The 20,611-nt window shown below is 38.6% G+C and overlaps 1 protein-coding gene across 6 annotated transcripts in view; it reads left to right on the top strand.

Moving 5' to 3' along the window:
- LOC127429833 (MAP/microtubule affinity-regulating kinase 4-like) overlaps window positions 1–20,611 on the top strand; it is a 64,905-nt gene that overhangs the window by 30,088 nt on the left and 14,206 nt on the right. For 5 of the 6 annotated variants that reach the window (XM_051679093.1, XM_051679091.1, XM_051679097.1 and 2 more), the window contains 9 exons: window positions 6,103–6,151; window positions 6,403–6,468; window positions 7,526–7,596; window positions 13,984–14,040; window positions 14,222–14,458; window positions 17,096–17,215; window positions 17,653–17,752; window positions 19,646–19,755; window positions 19,841–20,024. In XM_051679093.1, the coding sequence (XP_051535053.1) occupies window positions 6,103–6,151; window positions 6,403–6,468; window positions 7,526–7,596; window positions 13,984–14,040; window positions 14,222–14,458; window positions 17,096–17,215; window positions 17,653–17,752; window positions 19,646–19,755; window positions 19,841–20,024 (994 nt within the window). Of the gene's footprint in view, window positions 1–6,102; window positions 6,152–6,402; window positions 6,469–7,525; window positions 7,597–13,251; window positions 13,332–13,484; window positions 13,531–13,983; window positions 14,041–14,221; window positions 14,459–17,095; window positions 17,216–17,652; window positions 17,753–19,645; window positions 19,756–19,840; window positions 20,025–20,611 lie in introns of those variants that run through there. The other variant, XM_051679095.1, reaches the window with a different exon arrangement.

Raw genomic sequence — 20,611 nt, 5'->3', positions numbered from 1 at the left:
CTGTCTGACTGAGGGGGTGAGATAAATCCCTGCCTTAATACCAGGTCACTATAGCAACGGTCGGTGACATGAGGCGAAAGTCTGGGAAATGAACCAGGAAGTCCTGTGTGTGAGGAAGAGATGGAGAGATGCATAAGGAAAGGAGGGGGGGCTGGATTATCTGATGATTATCTTTAGGGCTCAGGTGAACAGCTGATCTGCTCATCTCTGCAATTCATTTAGAGCCGGTCTCAGGGGGCGTTCGTGTATAGTGTGTGTGTGTGTGTGTGTGTGTGTGTGTGTGTGTGTGTGAGGCATTTTTACCCTAAGCCCTCATTCATTTCTGACCCTGCTACAGAGAGGCCGATAATCACTTAGACCAATACTTTGTAACTGATCTTTACACATTTCCAACTAAACAGAAATTGTTTCTTAATATCGTGTTTACAGATAAAGTGAGACATAGTCCAAAACAAAGATACGACAAATTATGTAAAGTCTTAGATTTTAATATTTTTAAATTCAGAGTTGTATTAATTAAGTGTAGGCTTATACAAATGTATATTGGAAAATATATTGTATATTGCGATGAGTGCTTTAGTTATTGTGTATAAACACAGAAATAAAACAATAATTATAAATCAGTTATACATATCTGTGAAAGGACACTTAAGCAAATATAATCAGTATTGTATCTGTCATTGTAAAAATCATAAAACATAGTAGTATACATGCATTATAATAAATGTTTTGTTTTGCTGTGTTTCTGTTTTGTGCTCAGTCTCTGTACAAAATGGATTAAAGAGTGGGTTCGTTTTTCTTTCTGTGTGTACAGACTGCTGCTGGCTCAGAGTCTTTCGCATTAGTGGGGTCATTATGTAACCTGTCTGCCTCAATCAGGTCAAGTCACATTTGTGAGCATCTGTTTGTGTGTGCCAGCTATACATGCATAAAACAAACAGATTTGTGAGCTTAAACAGATGCCTACTGTTTCTGTGTCCCACCATAACTGTGTTTTAAAAACATTATTTGAATTAAACTGTACTAGTTGACTACTCAATTTTTGCTTTGAAGAGTTTGATGCAAAATCCTAACTCCTCTTTTGATGAAAGTTTAACTCAAACTTCTTTTTATTAGTGGTATATGCTAAGGCAAGCATCACTATTATTATGGACCCTTTTCACAGACTGTGATGACACATTTCCGCCTTATTTAGTAGCGTAAATCTAGCATTCTTTTTATATTTGTTATTTTTGTATTATTTAGTGTAGAATAATAAATTTATACTTTGTATTATATTACCCTGGAATTATAAAAAAAAAAAAAATAATAAAAAAAACAGAATTACCACAGGTCACTAACAGATTTTTAGAGGAATATCTCTGCTCTGTTGTTCCTTACAATGCAAGTGAATGGTGATCAGAACTTTGAAAGTCCAAAAAGCACATAAAGGCAGCATAATAGTAATCCATACGACTCCAGTGATTAAATCCATGTCTTCAAAAGTGATATGGTGGGTGAGGGTGAGAAACGGATCAATATTTAGGTCATTTTTAACTATAAATCTCCACCTTTGACCAGCCCCAACCAGTAGGTGGCTGAATGTGAAAGTGAAAGTCACTTCCACAACAGAATGTGGAAGTGAAAGTGTAGATTTACAGTAAAAAAGGACTTTAATATCGATCAGTTTCTCACCCACATCTTATCGCTTCTGAAGATGTGGATTAAACCACTGGTGTCTTATGGATTACTTTTATACTGTCTCTATGTCCTTTTTGAACCTTCTGAATTCTGGTCACCGTTCACTTGCATTGTATGGACCTATAGAGCTGAAATATTCTCTTAAAAATCTTAATTTGTCTTTAGCAGAAGAAAGAAAATAATTCACATCTAGGATGGCATGAGGGTGAGTAAATAATGAGATAATATTTTTATTTTTGGTTAAACTATACCTTTAACTTATAATCAACACAACCAAAATGTAAGTATACTTTAAAGTAAAAGTAAAGATCGATCGTGGGATTTTAAGAATCAATATCGGGATTGTTCAAATAAAGATCGCAATTAATTGGACAAAAATCTGTATTTTTACCCAGTCCAACCTGAGGGTGTAATTTTTTTCCTATTTTTATTTTTTATACTTGAACCAATAATCAACCACTTAGCAACCACCCAGAACATCTTATTAACCACATAGCAACAAGCTAAAATCCCCTTAGAATACCTTTGTAACTGCATAACAATGCCCTGGCAACCACCCACAACACCATCATGGTGGTTAGTTTTGCACATGGAAGCACCACTTAGATTTTTCTACTGGAAAATGTAAAAATCTAGTATGAGATACTGTTTAATAATTTCTATAAGAATGACCTTTTGCACATAATTGCTCTATCAGTAATTCAAAAGCAGTGTTGGGTGTAATGCGTTACTAAGTAATTAATTACTGTAATTAAATTACTTTTTCATTGAAAAAAGTATAGTAAGGGATTACTTTAAACTTTTCAGTAATATAATTACAGTTACTTCTGATGTAATTGTATTAAATACTGAATAGACTATAGAACAATTCTATATAAAACAATAGTGAATTTAAAAACAAAATTTAACGTCTACTGTTAAAATATATGTTTTCTAATTTAACGCTGCCCCCTTATATTCTTTGGCCAGTTAATGAATAATTTATTTAATTTTGGACAAACATTTTGGGTAGCCTTTCACAAGCTTCTCACAATAAGTTGCTGGAATTTTGGTCCATTCCTCCAGACAGAACTGGTGTAACTGAGTCAGGATTATAGGCCTCCTTGTTCACACATGCTTTTTCTTGTCCTTTTGCCACAACTTTGGAGGTATGCTTGGGGTCGTTGTCCATTTGGAGGACCCATTTGTGACCGAGCTTTAACTTTATGGCTGGTGTCTTGAGATTTTGCTTCAATGTATCCACATAATTTTCCTTCCTCTTGATGCCATCTATTTTGTGAAGTGTACCAGTCACTCCTGCAGATAAGCACCCCCACATCATGATGGTGACACCCCCATGCTTCACGGTTGGGATGGTGTTCTTCAGTTTGCAAGCCTCAACCTTTTTCTTCCAAATATAACGATGGTCATTATGGCCAAACAGTTAAATTTTTTATCAGACCAGAGGAAATTTCTCCAAAAAGTAACATCTTTATCCCCATGTGCACTTGCAAACTGTAGTCTGGCTTTTTTATGGCAGTTTTGGAGCAGTGGCTTCTTCCTTGCTGAGCAGCCTTTCAGGTTATGTCGATATAGGACTCGTTTTACTGTGGGTATAGACACTTGTCTGTCTGTTTCCTCCAGCATCTTCACAAGGTCCTTTGCTGTTGTTCTGGGATTGATTTGCACTTTTCGCACCAAACTACGTTCATCTTCCTGAGCGGTATGATGGCTGCTTGGTCCCATGGTGTTTACACTTGCGTACTATTGTTTGTACAGATGAACGTGGTACCTTCAGGCATTTGGAAGTTGCTCCCAAGGATGAACCAGACTTGTGGAGGTCCACAACTTTTTTTTCTGAGGTCTTGACTGATTTCTTTTGATTTTCCCATGATGTCAAGCAAAGAGGCACTGAGTTTGAAGGTAGGCCTTAAAATACATCCACAGGTACACCTCCAATTCAGTACACCTCCTATCAGAAGCTAATTGGCTAATTATCTAAAGGTTTGACATCATTTTCTGGAATTTTCCAAGCTGCTTAAAGGCACAGTTAACTTAGTGTATGTAAACTTCTGACCCACTGGAATTGTGATATAGTCAATTAAAAGTGAAACAATCGGTCTGTAAATAATTGTTGGAAAAATGACTTGTCATGCACAAAGTAGATGTCCTAAACGACTTGCCAAAACTATAGTTTGCTAATATTAAATCTGTGGAGTGGTTAAAAAATTAGTTTTAGTGACTTCAACCTAAGGTTATGTAAACTTCTGACTTCAACTGTAAACACTGAAATCTGTCCATTTTACTTTGACAAACCTTAAAGTTATATATTAACTTTATTAATTGCTGCAGCATTTAAAAACTAGTTGTACTTGCTTACACCACTATGCTGAGATCTCAAATCTCATTAACTTTGTTAGGCATCAGCAAATTGATTTTCCAAAATACTTGCAGAGGCAAATCGATCATTATCTGTTATCTGGCGTGCCTGATGTAAATAAGGGGCAAATCTGCTCCTGAACACGTTTTTTTTTTCATAACAAATTATGCCCAAAGGAAAACGTATGTGTATGGAGAAGGAAAATCTCCTCAGGGAGGCCGTCAGTGAGCAGACAGTGAAGTGAACTTTACTCAAATTTCTCTCTGATCTTTAGAGAAGGTAAACATAAAGGCGTATGAGGTCATCTGTCATGTGTGCTACACATTCAGTGACACACACGTTAAAAAATGGCCTTGCAGGAGAGATAGAAATGCAAACGCTTCGGTAATGAGCTCAGCAAAAAGCTCTTCCTCATTCTCATGCTCTGCTAGCGTTCATGACATTTAATCAATCATTGTGTTTGTGATCATTGTGCTTTATTCTGTGCTGGAAAGTAAACCTGACTATAAGTTCATATCAGTTGCTAGAGCTTTGTGTTGTGGTGCTTTTTGTCAACCCCTGATTTTGGCCCAGGGATGAGAAAGTTCACTTTCACTGCAGAGGAAAACTAAAATTAAAATTCTGTCATAATTTACCCTAACAACGCAAGTTTTAGCGTGAACATGGACACCACTGTAACACGCTTCTCTCATAGTACTCATGAATGTGCCACGGATGTCAAGATTTTGACTGAAAAATTACTTGCGTTTCAAATTGCAGGAGTCGCATTGTCTTCTTTTATAATGCTTTTTTAAGCTTTAAAGTGAGGCACTATTCACAACCAAAAGACAGACCGTAATATTCATTAAATCATCTCCTTTTGTTTTCTGCATGAGAAATCAAGTCATACGGGTTTGGAACTGCATGAGGGTGAGTAAATTATGACAGAATTTATTGGGTGAACTATTGCTTTAAAGCAAGCAAAAATGTCTTGTTTTCTACACAAGTAAATTTGTCTTGTTAAGGATGTTTAGATATTTTTACTGGAAAACTGATTTTGCAGTTTGCAGGGTGACTGACTGTGTTTTGTGAAAAATTAGCACTACTGCATAGTCTTTCAGCCATTAGCACTTTCCATTCTCACTTTGTTCCTTTAACCTTTACAGTTATTGTTGTTCACTCTGACAATTTCTCTTTTAGTCACACTCTCTCTTTTTCTTGGTCTCTTCGCTTCTCTGATTTTGTCATAAAAGGTCCTTGCAATTAAGTTCTGCTTTTAGAAGGACGGTTCTCACACACCTTGTATATAGCATTCTTCACATTTAGGTTGGACTTTTTTTAATATAAAGGCAATTTCAAAAGGAAAAGATGGTAAAAACAAGCAAGAATTCTGGATGGGGTGGGGGGTGGGGGGGGGGGGGGTACGAGTGAGCTAAATCTGACAAAACATTCTTTTGGGGGACATTTGAAGATGTCCTTGTTTCATAAAAATGCAAAAAAAAATAGTTTTTTCATGAAATGGAGTAGAGCTAGGGTCTGGGTGAGCCTGTAGTTATTACAATTAGTTATTTATAATAATAACTGTTTGCGAATCAACCTTCTACCACCAGACCATGATTCTTACCTGCAGATGCAATGAAGTAAAGCTCTAATGTTCTAGACAACAGAAAGAAGCATTGGTCACAACAAGGTCTCTTTTTTTTTTGGCTTGATTCCTCTTCCATTCAATTTAACTGCTGTTAAAAAGGACACACTGGTCACAGAGCAGACAGCACAATGTCTTGTGTCACAGGATGTGTGTGGGCACCGTACTGGCAAAGATTTATCATGGGTTTCAGTGTAAATGGTATTTATGGATTTGCACAATTCATGATTATCCATCTGTCTCTGCAGGCACAGTCATTCTATGCTCCTGATATGTTACTGATATAATTAGTGCAAGCATTTCTGACAGATTTTCGATCAGAAATACCTTTATCACTGAAGATAATCAATCATATTTGTCAAAGTGAATGATGCCTTCAAAACTGTATTTCTGTGTCATTCATTTTTGTTTTTGCTAAGTACATTCTTTCTCTCCTCAGCTCTTTCGAGAGGTACGGATCATGAAGGGCCTCAACCATCCAAACATAGGTAAGTGTTGTAGATGCTGTAGAGTAAATGTTTGCAGTAGTTTATGAACATAAGATGCATTCTCCATTTCGTCTTCAATCTGAATTTCAAAGTAGCATGGTATTGCCATCTGACACCATCACTGTACCATGGTACATCCACCATAGTTTGTTGTAATAGTGTGTTGATGTTGCAGCGACTTCAATGACAAATGTGATTTATTTCAGTGCAATGTTAAACTCATCTAAATCTTTCTTGTCTCATACCTACAGTTCAGCTTTTTGAAGTGATCGAGACAGAGAAGACGCTCTACCTTGCTATGGAGTACGCCAGTGGTGGTACGATTCCTCCCCCATTCCCTACACAGACATGCGTACTAAACATGCATACTTTCTAATGCACTGTCCCTTTATTTTATCACTGCATGTACCCTCGAGCTTTGTTAAATGTACATGAATGAGCACACATGTGTCTCCTCTATTGATAACCACTCACATGTAAACGTGCATGCATCAGACACTGAACCGAATGCAGCTGCACAGGCCTCGTCCATTTTCTTCTCCTCTTTGCATCCTTCCTCCTTGTCTGTAGGTTACATGTGCATTCACTGAAGTCAGGCTCAGCAATTAGAGCGATTGCCCACCTGTAAACATGCCCATAGTCAAATCGAGCTTATTTTAACTTCAGCTCCTCTCTGTTGAGTCTCTCAGTCCTATTCGAGGCTCTTGAATCGGCTGCACTCAAAATAATTTACACGTTTCCACTCTTAATCTATCTGCTTAGGCACATGTGCGAACACACACACACACACATACAGCAGTATCAGGCTTCTACTATATATTGGCAATCTGCCATCTCTGTTTCCTTCCCCTGCTTTACATTCATTGGAAGCTTATTCATTATCCCTCCCTTCCTCTAATGAATCTAATTCTTTCTTCTGTGAATACGTAGCAGGATGAAATATTGTGTCCATTCATTGGGTATTAAGAAGCCACCTTTATTAGTCAGGAAATTCCCAATTGATTGTCCATAACTTATCTAAATGAGTTACTGTATTTTATTGGCCCCCATTAGCCTTACAGTGTGCATTTATCTTAATCTTTACTCAAACCTTTATATATACTATTATATATATTTTATTATTATTGTTTTATTTTTTGTTGTTTTTCAATCTTTACAGTCCCTGGTCATTATAAACTGTCATTATCTACTTTTGTGTTCCATGGGATAAAAAAAGCACACAGATTTTGACCGACATAGTGTTAAGTTAATGACAGAATTGTTATTTTTAGGTGAACTACAGTACATCTTACTCAACACTTTCTTTACGGAAACTTTTCGTTGTTTATAAATTGAAAAGGTTTTGTTTTACTCAGACCGTTATTTCTATGATAGGTGAAGTTTTTGACTACCTCGTATCTCATGGGAGAATGAAGGAGAAGGATGCACGTGCTAAATTCCGTCAGGTAAGACGCATCATAACCTACGAATCCCTTGGGTGCTGCTTAAGAATCTTGAATCATCAAAGGGTTAGTTCACCCAAAAACGAATATTCTCTCATATGTGTATGACTTTCCTTCTTCAGCAGAACTGAAGCGAAGATTTTTATAAGCAGATTGCAGCTCAGTTTGACTATGCATGTAAATGCGTGCCATCAGGCTGCTGGCTATCTGACAGTCCAAAAGGCATATTTAGGCAGCATAAAAGTAATCCACGTGACTCCAGTCGATCAGTTAATGTCTTCTTAAACAAATTGATAGGTTTGTGTAAAAAATAAATCAATAATTAAAACTTTATTAATTTAAAAAAAATCTCTTCCTGCCAGCAGTCGATGCATCAGTGATGTAAGAGCAATGGCATGTTCACATAAGAAGACGGAAGCGCGCGCTTTGTATACAACAGAGGAACGAACGTCACACAAAAGTTAGTTCATTTCAAACAGAAATACAGAATAAAAACATTTAATTTTCGATTTGTTCCATACACCAAGCTATCGGTTTACTACAGAAGACATTCATTGATCAACTGGAGTCGTGTGGATTATTTTTATGCTGCCTATTCTTGGGGATTTTAACAAAGCAAATCTCACATGTGAACTGCCCAAATACAAACAGCACATCACATGCCCCACCAGAGACAGGAACGTACTGGATCATTGTTACACAACAATAAAGGATGCATATCGCTCTGTCCCTAGAGTAGCTTTGGGACTCTCTGATCACTGTCTGGTTCATCTTCTTCCAACCTACAGGCAGAAATTAAAATCAACCAAGCCAGTAGTAAGGACTGTAAAGAGATGGACCAATGAAGCAGAGCGGGAACTACAAGTCTGCTTCGATTGCATGGATTGGAGTGTTTTTGAGGCTGCAGCCACAGACCTGGACGAGCTCACAGATACTGTTACATCATATTGATATGTGCATTCCTACTAGAACTTATTTAAAGTTCAACATTGACAAACCGTGGTTTACAGCAGAGCTCAGGCAGCTTCGTCAGGCCAAAGAGGATGCTTACAGGGGTGGGGATAAAGTCTTGTACAATCAGGCCAGGAACACACTGAACAGGGAAATCAGAGTGGCTAAAAGAAGATACTCTGAGAAGAACAGGTTTTCAGCTAACGACCCTGCATCAGTGTGGAGTGGCATGAAACAACTCACAAATTACAGGACTCCTACTCCCAACCCTGTGGTGGACCAACAACTGGCTGACGACCTGCATGTGTTCTGCTGCAGATTTGAAAGGCCCAATCTCACACCCCACACCCACTCTGACCTTCACTTCACACAAACACCAACACCTCCTGCAACCCCCCTCCTCCCCCCTCCTGCTACTCAACCTGCACTTAACATCTGTGAAGATGATGTGAGCCGCATCTTTTGGAAACAAAAGACGAGGAAGGCTGGTGTTGGCCCACCTGAAGAACATCACTGGACCCTTTCTAGATCCCCTTCAATTTGCTTATCGAGCAAACAGGTCTGTGGATGATGCAGTCAACATAGGATTGCATCATATCCTGCAACATCTGGACAGACCAGGGACATATGCAAGGATCCTTTTTGTGGACTTCAGTTTGGCTTTCAACACCATCATCCCAGCTATACTCCAGAATAAATTACACCAACTCTCTGTTCCCATGTCTATCTGTCAGTGGATTACCAGCTTTCTGACGGACAGGCAGCAGCTTGTGAGACAGGGGAAACTCACTTCCAGCACCTGTACAATCAGCACTGGTGCCCCCCAGGGATGTGTGCTCTCCCCACTACTCTTCTCCCTCTACACCAAAGACTGCATCGCCAAGGACCCCTCTGTCAAGCTCCTGAAGTTTGCAGACGACACCACTGTCATCGGCCTCATCCGAGAAGACGATGAGTCTGCGTACAGAAAGGAGGTTAAACAGCTGGCTGTCTGGTGCAGTCAAAACAACCTTGAGCTGAACATGCTCAAAATGGTCAAAAAAAAAATCATTGTGGACTTTAGGAGAAACACCCCAACACTGACCCCCCTCACCATTTTACACAGCACTGTGGCAACAGTGAAGTCATTCAGGTTCCTGGGCACTACCATCTCACAGGACCTGAAGTGGGAGACCCACATTGACTCCATTGTGAAAAAGGCCCAGCAGAGGTTGTACTTCCTTCGCCAGCTGAGGAAATTCAACCTGCCACAGGCGCTGCTGATACAGTTCAACTCAGCAGTCATTGAGTCTGTCCTCTGCACTTCAATAACTGTCTGGTTTGGTTCAGCCACGAAATCAGACATCAGAAGACTACAGAGGACAGTTCGGACTGCTGAGAGGATTATTGGTTGCCCCCTGCTCCCCCTTCAAGAACTATACACTTCCAGAGTGAGGAAAAAGGCTGGAAAAATCACTCTGGACCCCACTCACCCTGCCCATTACCTTTTTGAACTGTTGCCTTCTGGCCGACGCTTCAGAGCTCTGAGCACCAGAACCGTCAGGCACAGGAACAGTTTTTTCCCTCAGGCTATCCATCTCATGAACAGTTAAATTGCCCCATTGAGCAATAACTATGTGCAATACACAGTTTAGTCTTTCTTATATTTATCCAACACATCCAATCTCTTCTGCCATTTCATTCCTCTGAAAAGAAAAAAAAAACATTTGCACTGTACATAACAGATTTGTATTTGCACTGTACATAAAAGATTGTATTAGATTTGCACTAAAATCAAAAATCAAATCACTTTATTGTCACACAGCCATATACACAAGTGCAATGGTGTGTGAAATTCTTGGGTGCAGTTCCGATCAACATAGCAGTCGTGACAGTGATGAGACATATACCAATCTACAATAACATCAAATTAACACAACACAATTTAAACATCTGTTATACACATAATTGCACACAACAATATACAAATAATAACATACACTGTACAGTATACAATACACACAATATAGATACACATTATTCAATAAAAATAAAAAATACAAATATATAAAAAAAGTATATATATATATATATATATATATATAGAGAGAGAGAGAGAGAGAGAGAGAGAGAGAGAGAGAGAGAGAGAGAGAGAGAGAATGTACAGTATTGTACTGTATTGACATTCAGGCTGTCGGTTGATAGTCAGTTGTTAAGAGAGAACATAATATAATAATAATATAATTTATGAGTCCGGTGTGAGATATAAGGGTAATAAAGTGCAGTGCTGATGTATTTTGATCGTGGGAGATCAAGAGTTCAGAAGTCTGATTGCTTGGGGGAAGAAGCTATCATGGAGTCGGCTGGTGCGGGTCCTGATGCTGCGATACCGCCTACCTGATGGTAGCAGTGAGAACAGCCCATGGCTCGGGTGGCTGGAGTCTCTGATGATCCTCCGAGCTTTTTTCACACACCGCCTTGTATATATTTCCTGGAGGGAGGGAAGCTCACCTCCGATGATGTGTCTGGCAGTTCGCACCACCCTTTGCAGTGCTTTGCGGTTGTGGGCGGTGCTATTGCCGTACCAGGCGGAGATACAGCCAGTCAGGATGCTCTCCACAGTGCAGGTGTAGAACCGTGTGAGGATGTGGCGGTTCATTCCAAACTTCCTCAGCCGTCTCAGGAAGAAGAGGCGCTGATGAGCCTTCTTCACAACGACTTCAGTGTGGATGGACCATGTGAGTTCCTCAGTGATGTGGACACCCAGGAACTTGAAGCTGCTGACTCTCTCCACTGGTGCTCCATTGATGGTGATGGGGCTGTGTTCTGTCTTTTCTTCTGAAGTCCACCACAAGCTCCTTTGTCTTACTGACGTTGAGGGAGAGGTTGTGCTCCTGACACCAGTGTGTCAGAGTGTGTACCTCCTCTCTGTAGGCTGTTTCATCATTGTCAGTGATCAGACCTACCACCGTCATATCATCAGCAAACTTAATGATGGCATTGGAGCTATGTGTTGCCACACAGTCATGTGTGTACAAGGAATACAGTAGTGGGCTGAGAACACAGCCCTGCGGGGCTCCAGTGTTGAGGGTTAGTGTTGAGGAGATGTTGCTGCCTATTCTAACCACCTGGCGTCTGCTTGACAGGAAGTCCAGGATCCAGCTGCACAGCGAGCTGTTTAAGCCCAGAGCCCGGAGTTTCTCATCTAGCTTGGAGGGCACTGTGGTGTTTAATGCTGAGCTGTAGTCTACAAACAGCATTCTCACATTAGTGTTCTTTTTTTCCAGGTGGGAGAGAGCAGTGTGTATTGTAGATGCAATGGCATCATCAGTGGAGCGGTTGTTGCGGTAAGCAAACTGCAGCGGGTCAAGATTGAGTGGCAATACAGAGCAGATGTAATCTCTGATTAGTCTCTCAAAACATTTGCTGATGATGGGGGTCAGAGCAACAGGACGCCAGTCATTTAAACAAGTTATTTTTGATTGTTTTGGTACAGGCACAATGGTGGATGTTTTAAAGCATGTGGGGACGACAGACAAAGAGAGGGAAAGGTTGAAAATGTCCGTAAAAACACCAGCCAGCTGGTTCACGCACGCTCTGATGACGCGGCCCGGAATGCCGTCTGGGCCCGCGGCTTTGCGGATATTCACCCGTCGGAAGGATCGGGTTACATCCGCTATAGAGACGGAGGGTGAACTAACCTCTGTAGCTTCAGCCGTGAGAGCTCTCTCAGCGAGGGCGGTGTTATTTCCCTCGAAACGAGCATAAAAATATTCAGCTCATCCGGGAGAGAGGCAGCGGTGTTCATGGCAGAGTTTTTATTCCCTTTAAAGTCCGTGATGATGTTAAGTCCCTGCCACATGCTTCTAGAGTTGGTGGTGTTAAACTGTCCTTCAATCTTGCTCCTGTATTGGCGTTTTGCGGTTCTGATAGTTTTACGGAGGGCATAACTGGCTTGTTTATGCTCCTCCGCGTTCCCGGAATTAAAAGCGGAGGTCCGCACATTAAGTGCCGCGCAAACATTGCTATTGATCCATGGTTTCTGATTCGGATAGATCCGTATTGTCCTGGTCGGAATCACTTCCTCTATGCACGTTCTGATGAAACACATTACGCTATCAGCGTAAAGCTCGATGTCGTCATCAGAGGCGGACCGGAACATCTCCCAGTCCGTGTGATCAAAACAGTCCTGTAGCGTAGAGTCTGATTGGTCCGACCAGCACTTGATCGTTCTGAGGGTGGGTGCTTCCTGTTTCAATTTCTGCCTGTAAGTGGGCAGAAGCAGAATGGAAGAGTGGTCCGATTTGCCAAATGGTGGGCGGGGGAGGGATTTGTAGCCATCCCGGAACGGAGAGTAGCAATGGTCCAAAACCCGGTCCCCTCGTGTGTTGAAACTAATGTGTTGGTGATATTTTGGTGCGACTGATTTTAAACTGGCTTTATTAAAGTCCCCGGTCACAATGAACGCGGCCTCAGGGTGCGCGGTTTCCTGCTCACTTATTCTCCCATACAGTTCCTTGAGTGCCCGGTCTGTGTCGGCTTGTGGGGGAATGTACACAGCAGTGATAATGACCGCTGTGAATTCCCTCGGTAGCCAGAATGGTCGACACAGAGGCATAAGAAATTCCAGATCAGGAGAGCAGAAAGACTTGATAGAATGTACGTCATTCTATCAATGTGTATGTATGTATGTGTGTGTCTGTACGTATGTGTATAATAATTTTTTTTTTTTTATTATTATCTATGTCTTGCTGCTGTTTTTTTTATTGTTGTACACTGGAAGCTTCTGTCACCAAGACAAATTCCATGTATGTGTAAGCATACTTGGCAATAAAGCTGATTCTGATTCTGATAAATATGAATTTTGGACCGTCAAATAGCCAGCAGCCTGATGGCATCCATTTACATGCACTGTATGAACAAACTGAGCTGAAATCTGCTTATAAAAATCTTCACTTCAGATCTGCTGAAAGAAGGAAAGTCATAAGCATCTGGGATGGCTTAAAGGTAAGTAAATCATGAGAGAATTTTCATTTTTGGGTGAACTAACCCTTTAATATTTGGAGTAGAAAAAAATCAATTGTGAAGAGCAAATACTCTGTAGAGAATGTACAGAGTGCTGTGTTGTCTGTTTCTAAAGTGTTTAAATGGATAGTTCTGAGTCACCATTCAGTTTTATTGCATCCTTTTTTCCACACAATAAAAGTAAATGGTGACTGAGGCTGTCAATACTTAACACTCTGCCTAACATCTCTTTTTATGTTCCACGAATGAAAAAAAAATCATACAGGTTTGGAACAACATGACAGAATGTTCTTTTGTGTGTGTAAATGATCCCTTTTAAGATGCAAAAAATATTATTATCTCTTAGAAAAAATTTATTTTGCTCGAGACTTTTATTGTGAGTTTTGTTTAACTTTCGTTATAGAGACACTCTACCTGTCAATGTTTTCCTTTCAGATTGTGTCTGCAGTTCATTACTGTCATCAGAAGAATATCGTTCACAGGGACCTGAAGGTTATTTTATTTTTTTTCTCATGACTTATAACTCCTTTTATTGCCTTTGGAGCTTTTATAGAACAAAATGAAGGTCTTATCATTGCACACTTTGCTCCCTTTAAAAATATCTCCAGAGCGTAAAAGTATTGTTCTTGAGCTCATAATCACCTACTCCTTCCTGTCTTATAATCTCTCTCAGGCGGAAAACCTGCTGCTTGATGCAGACTCCAACATAAAGATTGCTGACTTTGGCTTCAGTAATGAATTTACACTGGGCAATAAGCTGGACACATTCTGCGGCAGTCCCCCTTATGCCGCCCCAGAGCTCTTTCAGGGCAAGAAATACGACGGGCCTGAGGTGGATATCTGGAGTCTGGGGGTGATACTCTATACTCTTGTCAGTGGATCACTGCCCTTTGACGGACAGAACCTCAAGGTAAAGCCATCCATTCAGTATGACAAAAGTATATAGAAAAACTAATATAAAAAAGCGTCTGCACCATGGCACTTGTATGTTGCTCACGATAGACAACTGTGGTACTCACGGAGAACGGGGTTCGGATCTGGCTTGGGTTGTGTCCCAACATTTGTAGAAGTCACAAGGGACTAATCAAACAACTGACTAGCTGATTACTGGAGTTCACTGTTAAGTTCTATATCTAGAGTTTTCTAGCTTTAATATTTTTAATGATTACTGTCAGACTTCAAATCATGTGCTTTGAGCAATGTTTCCATTATTATGCATAATCATTTGGTTTTCCATTTTATTTCTAGGGACAAGGATAGATTTGGGCAATACAATTTTATAGTTATTTAGCCTATTTATTAAATAGCTGCCAGCCATCATATTGAAGGGTGCAGTTAGTGTCCATATAGTCCTAAAAAACAGATCTGATTGGTGTCTGACGAACATGCCACAAACCAGCCTTACCATACCAGGCTTGATTAAACCAGACTTCATTAAACAGATAGTTCACCCAAAAATTAAAATTCTCTCATCATTTACTCACCCTCATGCCATTCCAGATGTGTATGACTTTCTTTCTTCTGCAGAGCACGTTTGAAGAAAAATAGAAAAATATCTCCGCTTAGTAGGTCTTTAAAATGCTTGTGAATGGAGATTTCTCTTTTGAAGCTCTAAAAATCATGGACAGTCAGCATAAACATCATCCATATGCAGGGTTGGGGAGTAACGTAATACATGTAACGGGATTACGTATTTAAAATACAAAATATAAGTAACTGTATTCCACTACAGTTACAATTTAAATAATTGGCATTTAGAATACAGTTACATTCAAAAAGTATTTTGATTACTGAAGAGATTACTTTGCATTTTATTGTCATTTGTTTCATTTAATATTTAGTCCTTTCAGATGGAAAACATTTATACATATAAATGATGAGATCCAAAGTGCATTTGAACAGTGGTGAAACACTTTCTTTTGATGTGTTACATTCATACGAGCAGACAGAGAAGTAAGTTTGAAGTAAGTTTGGAGCAGCAGAAATAGAAATAAACCTTGTGTAAATTGTAAGCTTTATGCTAAGCTAAAATGCTATTTCTAGCCATTTTACATGCACATGTTACCAGGCACGATCATATTTTTTTTTCAAGAAAATTCATGTTGGATCATAATTTGTTTTTTTCTAGTAAGACCTTTGATATTAGGGCAAAAATCATATTCTTCATAATAATTTTTGTATTGTTTTCCTGTAAAAATATCTAAAAATCCTTAAAACAAGATCAATTTGATTTATCTTGTTTTAGAAACAACACTGCATAAGATATTTAGGTTTTTCAGAGAATGTATTTTGTCTTACTGTACTGGCAGAGTTTTTATAGTCAAAACAAGTGAAAAAATCTACTAGTGCTGAAGAAGTAATCCAAAGTATTTAGAATACGTTACTGACCTTGAGTAATCTAATGGAATACGTTACAAATTACGTTTTACAGCATGTATTCTGTAATCTGTAGTGGAATACATTTCAAAAGTAACCCTACCAACCCTGTCCATATGACTCCAGCAGTTGACTCCAGCGGTTGAAAAAGTGATACGATCACTTTTGGTGCGAAAAAGACCAATATTTAAGTACTTTTTAACTATAACTCATCGTTTCCAGTAAGCTTCATGAGAGCGCGGAGTTCACGTGTTCTCTCGTGTGACAAATTTGCGATGGCATGTTACGGACATAATATCATGTTTTTCTCTCGGTTGAGACATCCAGGATAAGCACATAAATGCACCATTGTGAGTAAATAAATAGATACAAATACAGATGTAAACCAGTTGTGTTCCTCAACCACAGTGTTCCTCCTACTCAGTTGTAAACAGCGCTGCTCTTCCGGGTATGTCGCACATGCGTCAGTTCTCGCGTGAACATGCCAACGCAGCAATGCTTTTTTTCCTTTTTCATTTTTGGGTGAACAATCTCTTTAACACTGCTTAGTCAATTTAATCAATCTATTTTGAAAATATGTAGTTTTGCACACCCCTGAAAGGTATTAACAAATAATATGCGATCTGTTTTCAAATTAACTTTGGTCTGCAATTATATTTAACATATTTTTAAATACCTCATGATTAGTGCAAAGCAAATAACAGAGATTCACAAATATGTGACTTTGTGTTATTGTATGTTACTGTATGTGTTATTGGCTGCCGAGCACATGAAACAATCCAAATTTAAGAGAAGTCATTTAGAAACTAATTTAGAAACACTCAGTTTTAATTTTAAGGACATATGTGTTTACATTTGTGTGCTAAAATATTTTGCTATTGTGTTGGGTCACCACTTGACGTCCAATGCAAAATCTGGATCCTGAAACAAAAACCAGTTGAGAACCACTGCTTAAAATGGTATTGTGAGTTTTGTTGTGTCATTCTTAAAGGTCTTATGACATTTACTAAAGCACCTCACGGGCAGCAGTTGGTCTGATGAAATGCTTTGCTCTCAAGTAATGTAGGTCAAGTGAGCTCTCATTGTTTCTCTGTGCCATGGGGGTGATTTGGTTGGTGACTGGTTCCGAATTAGATTAGGTGTTGAACAGACATCTTTGTTATTCCCTCAGGAACTGCGTGAGCGTGTGTTGAGGGGGAAATACCGTGTGCCATTCTATATGTCTACCGACTGCGAGAGCATCCTGCGCAGATTCCTTGTACTCAACCCCACCAAGCGCTGCACCCTGGAGGTGAGGAGGAGCAACTGCGAACCTTAACTAATAACACGCTCTCACATCTTATTTAGTTTGCATGGATCCTGCTGCTACGGAAGCCCTGAACCGCAAGGTGGGAAAAACAATTACGGTGGGAAAAAAATTAATAAAATAGTGTCTCAATTCCTTCCTGAGCCTAAGTCTTAAATGTTTTTCTCTCTACCTAAAATTTTTTTTCCTCTCTTCAAAATGTTTTTTTTCTCTTTTCAAAATGTTTTTTTTTTTTCCTAAAAAAAAACATTTAGGAAGAGAGGAAAAACATTTAAGACTCAGGCTCAGGAAGGAACTGAGACACTATTTATTTTTATTTTTTTTTCACCGTTATTTTTTATTCCACCTTGCGGTTCAGGGCTCCCGTATGCTGCCATCAGCCTTGTGCTCACTCTATTTTACTTTCTGTTGTTCCCTTTCAGCAAATCATGAAGGATAAGTGGATGAATGTCGGGTATGACAGTGATGAGCTGAAGCCTCATGTGGAGCCTGTGGAGGATTTTAATGACACCAGCCGTATAGGTGAGAAGTGCTTAGGGTTGTCAGCCACCTTGGCCCTGTGAAATTCCTGGACATCTGATCAATGCCATCGTACAAGCAATAAAACATATTATTTATGATTGTTTACTCCTTGTTTGATATGGAAATTATAGTATATATAGCAAATAATTCAATCAAACAATAACATCAGTACACTCAAAAAGATGTTTTAGCCTATTTTTAAGATACACATTCAAATTTCATAACAAAATTCCATCAAAATGAAGTTTGTAATAATAAAAATAAAAAAATGTAAACTAAAAATATTATTATTATTATTTGTAAAGATTACTCAATTTAATTTGATGGAATTTTATTATGAAATTGAAATGTGTAAAAAAAAAAAAAGTGTGTGTGTGTTTAACATTATTTACTTATTCTGCCCCTAAGTACTTTTCTTCACATTGAACATTTAATGTTTTGAAATGTATAAATATGTATGTATAAAGAATGTTATGTATAAAGTTTAAAAGACATTTGTACATTTAAACCAAAGGAAATCAAACAAATGTGCATAAACATTCACTCAAAAAATATTTTCTAGATGAACAGTACATTTCAAGACTTATATGTTTCAATTTCATAACAAATTTCCATCATATTGTGTTGAGTAATCTTTAACAAAATTAAGTAAAATAAAAAAATATCTATTTACTAATTTCATTTAGTTAAAGATTACACAATTTAATTTGAAATTTGTTATGAAATTGAATTGAGAAAAAAAAAAAAATGCTTTGATGTTATTGAGTGTTGGCCAATATGTATCTAAGAGATCTTACAGTAAAAGGAAGGACATTCCACTTTTGGATATGTTTTCCAGAACATCAAAGCATTATAGTAAGTAGACTAAAGTTAAAAGGACTGTTCACACAAAAGTGAAAAATCTCAATCATCCAAACAAACCAGTTCACAAAAATTTGTCAGACTTTCTTATGACTGCGTTTGATTCTATTCCTTGCATAGTGTGCTTATATACAAGAGTTTGTATGTCTAAATTGTTCCTGTAAGGCGGGGTAGCTTTTTTCTTGTTGAATATTCCTTTTCTACGTTGGCCTACAACAAAATTAGCAAAGTAAATGAAAGCTGAAAGCACTATGGAAATAAACAACAGCACAATAAAATTAAGCCACAGCACAACAAGATTAAGACAACATAACAATATTAAGCCACAACATAACAGAAAATCCATAGCACAATGAAATTAAACTACAAAACAATGAAATGAAGCCACAGCACAACAAAATTAAACCACAAGACAACAAAAAAAGCCATAGCACAACAATATTAAGCCACAACACAACACAATTGTCGCAGCACATGGCAATAAGCCACAACACAACGAAATTAAGCCTTTTCTTTTCTGATAATTTTGTTGTATTGCATCTTAATTTTATTATGTTGTGGCTTAATTTAGTTTGTTTTGTGGCTTTTTCATTGTGTTTTGGGTTAATTTTGTTGTGACTTAATTTTGTTTGTGTTGTAGCTTAATTTTGTTATGTTTTTAGCTTTTATTTGCTTTGCTAATTTTCTTGTGTTGTGCCACCGTACTTTTCATTCAGAATAATAGGACACGTTACAGAGTAAAATAGTTGCAAATGCCGGTGTCGTGCTGACATCCAGGGGGAATTTTCAATTCAATTCTAATCAAATGATTTCTACAGAACAGTACAGAAACATTTTTCAATACTTCTTTCCAAACCAGCTTTACAATGAATAGTGCCTTAAAATTCCCCTAGTGAGTGAGCCAAAGGTGACAGTAGCAAGGAAAATGTCCGTGTAATGTCCATCTAATAAGACTGTTGTACTTTGTTTTGGATAAAAGTGTCCATTAATTGACTACTAACTCAAATCACTCTTCTCTCTCTGTCCATACAGATGTAATGGTAGGAATGGGTTACTCCCGTGATGAGATTAAAGATGCCCTGACCACACAGAAGTACAATGAGATATTTGCCACATATCTGCTGCTAGGCCGCAAGTACGAGGTGAGACTGCTGGATTACCACTTATCTGCGAGCAATCTGGGTGCTATCCTATAAGTGTTTAATATCTCATTTGTTTCACGTATAGGATGGTGTGGAGTCTCGATCGAGTAGCAGTCTGTCTCTGGCCCGGGTTCGGCCCAGCACCATCACGAATGGCTCCAGCAAACACTCCTCCACCTCCTCATCCAGCTCCACCTCTGCCTCAACCCACACTAAACCCCAGCGCAGTGCCTCCACCTACCACCGCCAAAGGAGGCACAGTGACTTCTGTGAGTCCCTTAACTAGGGCTGGGTGATATAGTTTAAGATTATATCTTGATATTTTTCAGCCTCTTGATGATATTTGACATGTTTCTCAGTATTTATATGTATTTGTTCTGTATGGCATATGTTGATTTTTTTTTTTCTTTATCAAAACTTCATTTGAGTCTGAGCCAGAGCCTAGCGGGCTGCACTCATGACATATAATGCTAATGCACCACGGGTGACCCGAGTACAAGTCCCGGATCACGAGGTCCTTTCCCAATCCCATTCCCAATCTTCTCCCCTATCATTTCCTGTCATCTCTCCACTTTCCTCTCACTAATAAAAGCCAGAAAGGCCAAAAAAAAAAAAAAAACTTAATTTGAACCAAATAGCCATCATAGCCAAATAGATATACATTTTTAATGCAAGAAAAAATATAGAGTAGAAATCTAATAAAAATAATCAAGGCATGTTTTTCAATTACTGAACATGAGGAAGAATAATGTATAATCTAAATAATATTAAATAATACTTTTTATTTTATATGCACAAATATTACAATACATATTTTTACTAAAACACTTTAATGCATAAAACAATGCTACATGGG

This window comes from Myxocyprinus asiaticus, chromosome 39, assembly GCF_019703515.2.
Source record: "Myxocyprinus asiaticus isolate MX2 ecotype Aquarium Trade chromosome 39, UBuf_Myxa_2, whole genome shotgun sequence".
Lineage (NCBI taxonomy): Eukaryota > Metazoa > Chordata > Actinopteri > Cypriniformes > Catostomidae > Myxocyprinus > Myxocyprinus asiaticus.
This window is presented reverse-complemented; position numbering and strand designations above follow the sequence as displayed.